The following is a 13,642-nucleotide window of genomic DNA, read 5'->3' as shown; positions in this document are numbered from 1 at the left end:
GGGGAGACCAGTGCCGGGGCGACGGGCAAGTGGCAACTGCGAAAGAAGAGACACAGGCAGCAGGAGGTGGTGGGGCTCTGTTGAGTCAGCACAGCTCCTATTCAGGGAGCACTTGTAGGATACCCGCTGCCCCTCGGGCTCTGGGGCCCGCTGCGGAGGGTCGGGCCAGCCAGCGGAGAAAAGATGTTCTCTGACGGGCTGGCGCGGGCCCCTTCCCCATTTTACAGGTAAACACTGGCCGCCGTCGCCGCTTACCTCTGTTAACATTATTACACCCCGGGGAAGTGAGCTCCTCCCTAGCCTCGCCGCATGGCAACAGCCGTAGCAGCAGCGAAAACTGCCTGAGCCGCCGCCAACGGTGGCAACAGCTCCTTCAGTCCTTTCCCGGGCGGCGGCTTTACTCGGCTTCGCTGGCTTCCCCCGGGCCCGGCTGCTCGCGACGGACGCGCCGCCATCTTGGAAGAGCGACGTCTGCGTCTCCCCGCGACGTGCGTTCCCATTGGCGGGCGCAGGAACCGCCGGCGTCTCGTGACTGTCTCCATAGCGCCGGCGCGCGGGGGAGCGGAGAAGGGCTCTGGGTGACCCACTCTGCGCCCGCAGCGAGCTTTCCGGACCTGGGCGCCCAGGTGGACAGGGGACCGCGGGAAGTGAAGGGAGGCCCCCGCGCCAAGCTAGCCGGGTAGCCGGCGTGCACGCCTGCGGGAGCCGCTCGTCCTCCGCCGCACGCCGGGGTCGGCCAGCCCTGGGGTGGAGGGAGACCGGCAGAGGCCGAGCCTTCGATTGACGGCGCTGCGGAGCTCGCGCCTCTCGAGGACGAGGCGGCAGAAGTCCTGTAGAAAAACTTGCCTGTCGCATTTCCTTGGCCCCCGAGGCGACCGAAGAGCACGCGGGAGGTTTGGCTTCCTCTCCGGTTTGGGCCTTAACTGTGATCTGAAACTGCTCCCCGCTCTGTCCCTCTGTCCTAAACTTTGATAGAAACTTTCCTTTGTCCTTATCAATCCTCAGTGTGTTCTCTACTGGGGTGCGCGACAGGTTGTGGAACTGATACAGGCGTATCAGCTTTACCCTGATCCCAGCAGTTAGGACTGTCGCTGATTAGTTGATTGGCCAGCACCTGTATAACAATGAGGGCTTAGAGACCTAAAAAGATTAAAGCCACTTCTGCTTTTTAACAGCCATCCCTCTGCAGCTTTACTGGTCTCTTGATCCGATGTGTTTGCGTACCAAGGTGAGCAAATTTCAGTAGGTGCCATTGTAAACAGCCCCAACTTCAATGGGACTGAATTCTGGAACGCAGTGTGCATACAAGCCCCTGAAACACCATTCGGAACCTGCCAGTAGTTACAACGTGGGGAATTGGAGGCAGTCACTTCTACCCCAATGGTAAAGAAAGTAGTTTTGCTGAACCTGGTGCCAAAGTATGTTACCCTGATGTAGAAACCAGTTTCCAAGGAAACTGAAAAGTAAATTTTCAGGTTTGACATGCAGAAATCCTCTCTCTCTCCCTCCATGGGTCACAAAGGTATTTTGGAAAACCAAGGCCGGTGGTTCCTTCCCCGTTACCAGTGTGTCCCCTCCCCGCCCTCCTTCCTTAGCAACACCTAGTGCTGTTGGGTAACTGAAATTTATTTAATGCATTACTCTTACAATCTTAAAACATTAAGTAAAGACATTAACAAACCTTGTGTTATCTCTTGTATTGTGTCCTCACCAAGGAAATAAAATGGTTTACTTAGGTCGTCAGGCAGAAATTAAAGAAAAATCCTGATTTTACTCAATTCAAATAATTGAGGCCAATTAGTTTTTGTTGTTTTAATCTACTGTATGTAATTTCCATATTTCTAGGCCAGCAAAATTCTGACCTGCAACACCACAAAATATGTTACTGGTACTGACAGATTAAACCGTGAATAGGAAATAAGATTGGAAAATACTATCTGGACTAAGATATTAAGGGAAAATAAGATACAAGAGACAACAAGGAACCTGGAAAAAGATACTGTTCCAACCTGTAAATAAGAAAACAGAAGGAGACTCGTTAATATTTAAGATACTTGCTAGTGAATTAAAACTGTAATTTGGGTGTCTGGCCTGCGTATTTAATTGTCTTCGTATGTTTTTCCCATTCCAGAAGGCATTTTCACTTATTTAAAAGGTGGTAAATTAAGTGTAGACACAACTTGAGGTTTATACCAATCTGTAATATGACATAGATATGCTTTTAACGCTTAGAAGTTTGTAGATCTCGGAGCAAGCCAAATTCACTAGCTCTCATTTTCTCAGCCAGGGTCTTTTCTGTGACCTATAAAACCTCGCCTCCCAAATCCCACCCTACATCCACCTGTCTCGACCTCGTTTCTACTCGTAAGTACTTTACTCCAGTACCCTGCTCTTATGACAGCAGGGCATCCTCCTGCCCTGGGGCCTTTGCACTGACTGTTCTCTTTATCAGGGAAGATCTTTCCACTAGATAACTGCATGGCTAGATCCTGCACTATTGTGCCATCTTTCCTCACCTTTTTCAAAGAAGCCTACTCTGACCATCTCATTTAAAATGTTGCCCCAGACCCAGCATCCTCCCTTCCTTGTTTCAGTTTTCTACATAGCACTTATACCTTCTAACAGAAATACTTATTATTTTTCTTAATATCTTCCACTAGAATCGAAGTTCCATGAGGTCAGGGATTTTTCTGTTTTGTTCAATGATGTTTCCTCGGCACCTAGAATTCAATAGTGCATGCTACATAGTAGACAATATTTCTTAAATGAATGGATGAATCACTTCCTAAAAGACCCCAAAAGGAAAAGGCCCAATTAAAACTGATAAATTCCTTGATGTTGAAAGATTAATTTTGTTAAAATATTGGCCGTATCTCGTGTGTTCTTAATCTTGCAATTATGGGGGAATTACTTTCGCTGTCACTAGAATGCTGGAGAGGAGTTTATGACAGAATTATGAGTTACACCTTTCCCTTCCCTGCTGATACTTTCAGCGGTGGTGATGGGAGGGGAGATAATAAAGATAAAATAGGTTCCTGTGTGTGTGTGTATATATACACACACACACACACACACACATATAGTATAATATCTTAAGCACATATATATTTATATCTTAAGCATGCATTTAATTTGCTAACATGGGAAGCAGCAAAGTGAATAAGGTATGTCATTTCAGAGTGTTAGGAAATTTAGGAGTTATATAGTTGGGCAAGAGAAGGCTTACAGAAGCAACTAGCTCAAAAAAAAAAAAGTACGTAATCTTTTAATTTGGCAGATTGCAGTTTCATTCCATGTGGTCTTAAAAACATCGCATCAGTTGTTACAGAGGAAACCTGGGACAGGCTGATCTGAGATGCTGGGTTCTTTGGCTATCAATCAGAAATTTAAAACAAAATGGAGCAATCCATCTTAAGAAACACATGATAAGGATACATCTGTGTCTATCATTGCAAAAGGTTTGATTCTCCAACAGCAGTGTCCAATCTGTCCAATTAACACAGGAAAGGATGACAAAGAGGTCAGAGGCAAAAATCGAGTCATGCTTTTAAACAGGCCACTGCCAGTGATTTCTAAACCTCCAAACAATAATTCACAATATCCAGTTTGCTTATGTTTTAGTTTTAAACACAAAATTCTGCTACATATCCAGGTTGTCAAAAATTGGGTATAATTTCTTCTGAGAAACTGGAAAAGTATAGTATCAACCTCCTAAGCAACTTGCATCTATCAAACAATTGTCACATTTAGTGTTTTGATTTCTTAAACCCTTTATTAACTCCAGTTTCTTCATAATGCAATGTCATCAATGTCACCTACCACTTCTACTGAACATTAAATAGTACTATGTATTCATTAACAAGGTCCAGTTTCAAAGCCAGTGAATCAGTATTGAAATAATGCATTGCCAACAGGGGAGACACATTCTAAGAACAAACAACAGCTGGATATCTCAATTCTTTGTTGCAGCTTTAGTAGGGCAGCAGTAAGCAGAAATCTCAGGGCATTTTTGAGTATTCTGATGTTTAGCTTCAAATATCCCAGCATGCATTTTTTTCTTGCATGTTGTTTTGAGGAAATAACTGAGGCAACTCAAGCCTAAGAGGCAGAGACAAATAATATGAAGCTTTGCTAACCGCAGATGAATCCATAACAATAATGATCACAAGTTTCTTCAATAATAGCTCCACAACAGTACCAAGATCTAAAGAGAAAGGGACGTATTATTTATACATATGTACACACACACACACACACACACGTATGTAAAGGTCTGTAGTATATTTCAGGTATTACTAGATCATTGGCAACCCCAGTCAATTATGTTTAAAATAAATATTTTACGTCACAATAGTTGGACCTAGAGCACTTTTCAAACATTTAATTCTCAATTATGAATACTATTTTTCAGTACCTATTTTGGGCCAGGTTCTGTGGGAGGCATTTTGCATATTATTTAACAACTGACAAAGACCATCACAGTAGATCTTATTACCCTCAGAGGCCATGAAAGGTTTAGTAACTTGCCCCAGGTCATTTATCAAGAATACATACTATCAACATGATTTATCACTTGATATTGATCTTGATCACCTGGCTGAGGTAGCGTTTGCCAGGTTTCTCCACAGCAAACTTACTCTTTGTTCCCCCTTTCCATACTATACTCTTTGGAAAGAAGTCACTATGCATAGTCTACACTTAATGAGCAAGGATTTATGTTCCTGCTTGAGGATGGAGTATATACAAGAATTAATATTTTGCACAGGAAAGTTTTCATTTTTTTATTGATTCAATCATTTTTATATGAGTGTGGACTAATTTATATTTATTTTATACTTTGGGTTAAATCCAGTACTATTTTGTTGCTCAAATTGTCCCAGCTTTGGCTATTGGGAGCCCTCGTTCAGTGGTCCTATATTCTTTTAATAAATTCCCATCAATGTAGGGTGGTTTTTTTCTTTGTTTTGGTTTTTGAGCACTTCTTTACTATCTGTTACTACAAAATACTCCAGACTCATCATACCCCAGTCCTATACTCAGCCATTTTTCTAAGGAACTTTGGCTCCTTTATTGGAGAATGTCATTAGAAATCAAGATCTATGCGCTAGATGTGTTCCTTACTGCTCAAGGTGTCCTTTCTTTTGATCCCGTGCAGTTGACAAAGCAAGGAAATATATGCATGTACACTAATCCATATATGAACACCTATCTATGAATATTTCTGTTTGGAACCATCTGTATCTACATTAAGCTAAATATACGTTGTACTAATGTGTCCAACTAACCCATTACTAGATGGATCATTCTAGGATGAATCATCTCCCCTTTGCTAATCTGTGAATTCTCACTCCCAACCGTGAGAAATCTGGTTCCTACAATCTGCTATTCATTTAATTTCAGGGTACACGTATAGTAGTACCAGAATTATTAGCCAATACCCCCTTTGAAAACAACTTGATCAACTAGAGTACAATGTCTAGATGCAGCTCCTTTTGTCTTAAAAACTTCAATCATTTCCAAAATTGCTTAGTTCAGCACCGTTCTCCATCCCCTTCAGTGAGATCCCCTTTGTTTCATACATTTGTAATACTGTTAGATTCTCTTGTTGCAGTCCACTTTCTTTCTTGAGATTCCCCAACCTCCTAAATGATTTGATTTTTTAAATGTGCATACATTAAGTTTCACTCTTTGTGCTGAGTTCTGACAAATGCATAGTGGTATATCATACAGAACAGTTTCACAGCCTTAAAACATAAGGAAAAAGGATATGCATAATGAAATTATTTTTACATTTTTATTTATAGACCTAAACAACTGATGATTTTATAGAAGAAATTTCATTTGGATATAGATAGAGATATCAATAAGGACATGCGTGCATACATATTAGGTATATAATTCACTATAATACCTAATATTACGTTCTTACCATATGCCAGGCTCTGTTCTAAGTGCTTCACAACAATCCTATAAAACAGGAACTGTTACTCTTCCCATTTTACAAATGAGGAAACTGAGGTAGAAAGAATTAAAGTTTTTTTGCCCAAGTTAACACAACTAGTAGTAGAGTGAATACTGAATGAAGAAAAAATGAAATATATACATATATGTATGTGTGTACATGTATCCTATATAATTATATAATTCAGAACAATATGTATTATATATATTGTGTCTTCAAGTATACTAAATAAGTTAACTTTAAAAACTAAAAGTTTTCAATGATCTTGTCCCCAATTTCTTTCATGAATCATAAGAACTATGATGGACCTTTGTCCTCCTGTTTTTGCTTTGAACCAAAGGAGGAAATGAGAAAAGGAATCAGTACTCATAGACAAAAACCTAATACGTCCCAACATTTAAGGCTTACCTCAGCTCGTTCCATTTTTACAGAATAAGGTGAAATCAAAGACTGTTATTATATTGCTTCCTACTTTACTAGCTTAACTAAGGTAAAATAAAAGTATTCTAAGAATCACTATTGTTTTTAAATGGTAATATATTACGTTAATTGGCACAAAGTTACGTTGACCTGCCTTCACACTTACGTATATGGTTATCTTTCTGTTTTCAATAAAATTTTTAAATTTAAAACTATTTGTAGTAGATGAACACACAGTTAGGTGAAAGAGCTATTAGATATATGCTCCATAATATTGGCTGTGGAATGAAAAGAACAGAAGCCTGAGAGGATTTGTATTGTGGTTCTGTCTTTGCAATTAAATAGAATGAAACCTTAGAGTGAAAATTCCTCATCTGTTAAGCTTCAGTATCTTTTCCTGTAAAGTTAAGAAGTTGAAACATATAATTAGATTAATACTAATATGCCGTGTACATTCATATAGTCAGTTGTTATTTAAAGCATTAGGAAATGTCTTGTGGCTCAAGATCAAACGCTCTTTAAGGTTTCTTTTGATTTTAAAACTGTGGTAGTTATGATAGCAAGTAAGTTACAGTTCATTTTCTTATCACTTTTCTTCAGCAAGTATATTCATCATCACCTTTTTTAAAAAAAGCTTGCTACCAAGCAGAGACACACTCTGCTGTGAACTGTTTTTGCATATGGTAATGAACTTGAATTACCACCTTTCCACTTAAAATGAGACACCTCCTTCCTTGTCATGGTCACCTGTGTAAATACCCATGAACAAAGAAATCAGCAGAAATGTCAAGAAAAGGGCCAGTGTATAAAAACCAAATAAATAAAAAGCACGTAAAATTAGGCTGTTTATTCTTGAACTCTATAGGTCATTCACCAAATTTGAATGGATAAGATTTATCTTGTTCACTATATCAGCAAAATGCTGAGGGCTTCACATTTTATTTTTAAAAATAGATGTCCTTTTCGGGTTTTCCTGTTGCTGGGGAAGTGTGTTTTCTGTTGTTCACAGAGAGCTTAATGTTCTGCCTTGAGTGGGACCTGTGTGTGTTTTTATTGGTAGGCGTGGCAGGAGGATGAATGAAGGAATCCAGTTTTTAAAACTGTGTTTCTATAAGTGAGATGTCTGCCTTCTGGGTAAAAGCATATGATTGGCTATTTACCAGAGAATCCTCTAATAGAATCATGTAATTTGCTCACTTGTTTATACATTATTGTATTCACTGAAACTTAAATGAGCTAACTATTCAAATTTTAAAGATCACAGGGTTATAGAATTCACACTGTACTACATATTACCACTCAACCTCTAGTGCAGGGCTGTCCAAACTGTTTTCAACGTTTTTCACCAAGGGCCATATGCGGTAAAATACACAAACGGCCGGGCCACTCACTCGAGGTGAAGTACGTATTGCCTCACCTGGTTTATTTAAGCAAATTAAATATATTTTTGGAATTTGCTGCGGGCCAATTAAAAATGGATTGTGGGCCGTAGTTGGCCCGGGGGCCGCAGTTTGGACACCCCTGCTCTAGTGGTTAGAAGGTACAAAGAGGATATTCATCATCTTTACATTTTTGCCTGATACAATTTAGCTTCAAAGAAAGGGGGGAAGGAGAAATAGATGAGATCTGGCTTTCCCTTCAAATCTTATGATCAATATAAGCCATCTTACTCTTTATATATTATTGTTTGCACTGTCTAGGGAAGGAAACTGATGGGAGAAATATCACTGGCAGGCAAATCTGTATAAAATATTACTGTGGTATATACTGTGCTTAAAATTACACACACGCACACACGCACACACGCCAGTTTGGCTATCATAAGTTTAAAATAAGAATTACAGAATTATTTTTAATGTACTTTTGTTGACCTGAAATTAAGTTATATATTATCACCATCTTAATTGTGTTGTAGTACTCTGTGAAACACTGTTGATTTCTTAAACAAGAGCTTTTATTTTGTTTGAAACTGTGTCTCCGGGTAATTCATCCAGTTTATACTTTATGGTTATACCAGAAATTTTGGTTACACTTAAACTCTATGCTGTGAAAATATAATTGAATTCCTGTCTTCCAAATTTCATTTTTGTGTTTAGCAGCAAGTTGTTAATCTATGAGCTATTGGCTTTTGGGAAAGAGGGAATGATTCATAATATTTCTTTAAATCATTCTGTGGCGTGATGATGCTGTGTTGACCTAGTCATTTCATTTTCCTCCTGAGCACTGAGGGAGATTACAAATCCTGCCTGTGTAGGTGGGGTAGTGTAACTAGCTCATATCCATGGAATGTAGCAATCCTCTTCCCTCTCTACATTCCAAGGTGACCTTGGATGCTACTGGTTGAGATAATAGAGACTCAAGATGGACCCCACAAGAGAACCTGTCCACTAGATCAAAAAAAATCTTTGGAATGTACATGAGTGACGGATTTTTTTTATTATTATGGGTAGTTGTTATGGCAGCTAGCAATACATACCCTGAATAAAATACTCTCTACCTCTACTTTCTGAGAGCAGAGAGTGTCTAACCTGAGAAATTCTCACCCTCTCTGCCCCACCTCCCAGAGAAGGCGACTGTTTTAAGTGATATTACGTAAGTAGAGCCTCAATAGTTACATGTTTTTTTAAGGAAAACCACTTTAATAAATCATGGCCTGGGTGTGACAGATTAGATACACATGCACACACAGAGCACTTAAAGATTTCTGGGAGGGAGAGAGGTACTGGCTGAAGACCCTGTTCCATCTAAATTACCAGAGAAGAAAACTAAGGAAGTTAATGGAATAGAAAAAAAGGTGAATAAAACAGGAATGAACCAAAGTCAAGGACCTGTTGCTTTAAAAATCCTGAGAGCCTTTCCAGAATTTCAATAGTCATTACCAAAGTATGTGGCCAAATTGGAAACTGAGGAGGGAGTACATCAGATGTTTGGCTCAGAAATTGTATCAAAGAATGACTTTCTGGTCACCTGGACTGTGGAGCAAATTTTACCCTGGGGATGTCTGACAGGTGCTTCTCACCTGTGATGGAGTTTCCCACACTGTACAGTTCATTGGGAAATAAGGAAACTAATGCTTATTAAACACCTCCTCTGTGCCAGGTGCATTATGTACCTGACCACCTTTAATCCTCAGGGCGAGTATTGTTAGCCCTACATTTAAAATGAGGAAATGAAAGCTCAGAAGGTTATTTAATTTGCCTTAGAGTTATCCCGTAATAAATAGCCAATAAGTTTGAGTCTAGACTTCTCTGACTTGAAACTTACTCTTTTTTCTACTATACCTCCCACAAGCTCGGCCTCGGATCTAAGAGTTAATCTCCTCTTTGAATGGCCAATAAAAGCCTATCTCTTTTTCCCAAGTATTTCCTGCTTTTCACAGTCCAAATCTTATGAGGATCTAAACTACATGATGACTTGTTTTTCCAGTTTATCCCCTTTCCCCTTTCTTTCATATAAGAAGAGACAAGAGTATGAGTCCAATAGAGTTTCATCTGATTTCTTCTATTAATTTGTCAAAATCTAACCATATTTCTACTCTAATGTAAATACAGTTTACCTACCCTGATTGTAAAATGCTAATCTCACATATTTATTTAATGTTTCTCATTGCTTGACGTCCATTATGCATTCATTCAGCTAATCTCACAGAGCCCACTTGAGCCCTCGTTATTGTTGACATATGATTTTATGTATCTCGCTCATGCCTATTGGCCCCTGCCTCGGGCCATGCCTCTGCTGTAACTTAAGAGGATCAGGTCCATTTCTTTCAGTCTGCCTCCCTTTCCAAGGGAGTTGTCAGACTTGAGCTATGTTCCTTCTGTTCTCCTTCGCTTTTCTCCCTCAGAGGACTATGCTTTTGTGCTTTTCTAGACCAATTGCATCTCCTGCTCCTCGTCTGCTTCTGACATTGATAAGCCTAGCATTAATCAACTCTTCCTCTTCCTCCTTAGGCGAATCCCTAGTCCCTTTCATGACCATGGTCCTAGGCTGCCTCTCGGAGCCCATTAGAGCAGAAATGGATGACCCTGTGATCTGTAACCATCAAAAAGAGCAAACCACAAAGTGCAAATTATACACTAACTCCATCAGCAGGCCTATTTTGCTGCAGCACGTGGATATTACAAGAAGCTAAGTCCAGGTTTCATTTCAAAGTCTCCCATTTTTGACATTGCAGACAACTACTGTAAATTTATTTTCATTATTTTCAGTCATTTCTGATGATTTTTCTCCTAAGGTCCATACTATCTTTTCCTTACTTACTAGTCCCATTTCTTATTCCTTTTCTTCCTAACCAATTTTCCTTAAAAACATGTTTGGTATACTGTATCTCGCATAATTATGTGTTTCTTTGCTCATTTTAAGAAATAAAGACACTAAAATTTAAAACATAGACTGAGAAAACCAATAGGTTTTACAACTGCACAATATTTAAAAGCAACAAGACTGTACTCGACATAACATCAAAGACAAAATAATTACTAAGTGACACAACTACTATCCAGTTTTCAAATTAATTTATTCAGAAATGACTCTCATTTATCCATTTCTTTTATTGCTTAAAGCACATAAGAGTTTGAGTTGCTGGAAAGCCAACAAGCAGAATTTTCTGCGTTGAATGCTAAATACACAAAAGTAAAATATCAAAAGTGTTTCACACTGTTATTTTCCTTTATTCCGGCTTCTTAGCCAAATCATATTCAATATTCACTGAAAGACAGCAGTATATCTAAGATAAATAGCATATTCCTAGTGTTCATTGTCTCTGTCTAGTACAGTTTTTTTTAAATATTATTAAAGTATGAAAGAGATTCTGATAGAGTTTATAATGTGAAGAAATGGAAGCTAGATTTTAATCACACACATTGAAGGAGCAGAAAAGCTTTCAAAGATTCTGCTTTTGCTTCCTTTTCTAACGAAAATATAAAGCTTCTGGAAATTACACTTCTTGTAAATATGATAAAAATAACCTCTCAATCATTTGCACCGATACATAAAGGATTTGAAAAATCCAAAATGGTGAATAATCTAAAACTTGTCAAGCTATAAAGTAAAGCCATTCAATTTGAGTGTATCTAATCCTGGCTATCCACCTAGCTATATTATTGAGTATATTGTTTTCAATAAATCATACTGATTCCATGGAGGAAGCTTGATTTCACATGTCAGCTCTCTATTTTATAATAACTCAAAGTTGTTATTTCTTAAGTGCCCTTTTCTTCATTAGAATCATGCAAACCATCATAGGTGATACGCTGGAACTGGTTCAGACTGGCTCCTGAACTAGTGGCAGTTGTTGAAATTCTTGGAATTTTACTAGGCAGTTTTTAGATATTGACATTATTAAAAATTAAAGTTTACAAGCTTACAATTACGTAAATTATAAAACACAGGTAGTAAATACTCAAAAGTCTTCACTTCCTAATTATTTTACTACTTTTTACTATTATCTGTGTTTTTGATGACTACTTTTTTGCTATTATCTATGTTTTTGAGGTTACATATGTTTATTGTATGGTAAAAATAGAATTGTATGCTAGTTCACATCTCTTCCCAACTCTTTGTTTAGGGATGTTGTTTGTAGCTTAAACAGGCTGGCGTAGGAGCATGTGCATGATAGAAATTGGTAAATATTACAAATCAAGGCTTGAATAATTATTTTGTGGATTTTCTAGAATGAAGGAAGTGATCAAGAACATTTTAATAATGTATATTACACGGAAAAGGTGTCATGACTAACTATTATATTGTGAATAATACACACACAACGCTTAGGAACTATCCTTCGAGTATTAAAAACCTATTATCCAATTCAGAAAAGAAGTTGCTCGTACCGTTGACCAGTGAATGAATTTCTAACTAACATCTTACTTGTTAAGGAAAAAGAAAACATCAAGCAACATTCATGTTCATCAAACACTTGTTTGTTCATTGTAATCATACTTTAGCGAGGATACAAGAATTCAGCAGAATTCAACGAAAGCATTAGAAGAGAATCAATTGATGCAAATAATACAAATATTGAGCATGGTAGCATTTTAAATAATTTGTATGCTACTCATCCTTTATATCAGTATAGTATATATTTTATAGGCACTTATAAATATATCATATACTTTTCCCCAGGGATCCAGTTTACTAGCCCACCACTGTCTACCACTGACTTTCTCTTGAGCTCCTTCACATAGCCTCAGTTTACCCATTGGTTGTCATCTTATTTCCTTCTCCTCCAGTCTTACATTGGATTGGTTATGACTTGAAAGAGTTCTCAGATAAAAGGTTGAAAAAGGCAATTTCTTGGCACTTATTTCTAGTTCTGAGATTCTTAATGCAAGGATCCATTGATATTGGTTATAGTTTTTAAGGTGATCTATCCTCTTTTTCTAGTTACAGACTCTGCCTCCCTTGCCACAAAGGTGGCCATGGAACTTGGATTTGATTAATTTTAGCAACATTGATTAGTGGATTGACAAGTAACCTAAGCAGAGAGAGAGCTCTCCTCTGACTTTGATACCTGGATACCCAGGAATACTTTTTGTCTTGGGATTGCTAAGCAGGATCTGCTGGCAGGAATGTTCTCTACCACATGAAGAAGGCATCTCCGCAGTGGGAGAAAATGAAATTAATGTGCCAAGAGAAATAGAGATCATCAGAAATGGGTGGCAGATAGAGTATGTCCTGGTGATAAGTTCCCAGGTCCAGTTCTTCCTATAGGCATTTCTTCATTTCTGTGACTTGCTTCAGTATCTTCCGAGCTACACGGACCAATACCTTTAGCTTTGCCGTAAGATAACATGAGCTGTTTTTCTCATACTTGCAATGTTAGAGTCCTGACTAATACAAATGTCTATATAGTTAATGGACAGGCTTCAGTGAGTCTGCAAACTGCCTGAAATTATATGCAAGATTTTGTGTATTTGTGTTTAAGTGCATTATTAACCCAAGGAATAAGTTTCATAACTTCTTTCAGAGTCACAAAAAGACCCACAAAAGCTGACTTACATTAATATAAACCCACAAAAGCTGACTTACATTAATGTGAATTAAAATAAACTAAACAGACAGCTTTCTGTGTCAGAATTTGCTGAACATACATACATTTACCACACCATCCTAGAGGCGGTTATAGTCACCAGAGTAGGAATTTGAGTCTGTCTTTGCCTGAGGTTTTTAACCTAGATTTTAAGGCTTCCTAAGAGTTTAAATCCCAAAGGCATTTAATTTTCATTTAATTCCTTTCTTGTTACTTTCTTCACATCCTAG

The 13,642-nt window shown here is 38.3% G+C and overlaps 1 protein-coding gene across 3 annotated transcripts in view; it reads right to left on the bottom strand.

Annotated features, from left to right (window-relative positions):
• Window positions 1–1,632, bottom strand: part of SNX13 (sorting nexin 13) — a 119,399-nt gene extending 117,767 nt beyond the window's left edge. The window contains exon 1 of one of the 3 annotated variants that reach the window (XM_033088314.1): window positions 256–1,632. In XM_033088314.1, the coding sequence (XP_032944205.1) occupies window positions 256–855 (600 nt within the window). In that variant the 5' untranslated portion in view covers window positions 856–1,632. The remainder of the gene's footprint in view (window positions 1–255) is intronic. The other 2 variants (XM_033088312.1, XM_033088313.1) reach the window with 2 other exon arrangements.
• Window positions 1,633–13,642: the final 12,010 nt, after the last annotated feature.

This window comes from Rhinolophus ferrumequinum, chromosome 20 (assembly GCF_004115265.2).
Source record: "Rhinolophus ferrumequinum isolate MPI-CBG mRhiFer1 chromosome 20, mRhiFer1_v1.p, whole genome shotgun sequence".
Taxonomy (NCBI): domain Eukaryota; kingdom Metazoa; phylum Chordata; class Mammalia; order Chiroptera; family Rhinolophidae; genus Rhinolophus; species Rhinolophus ferrumequinum.
This window is presented reverse-complemented; position numbering and strand designations above follow the sequence as displayed.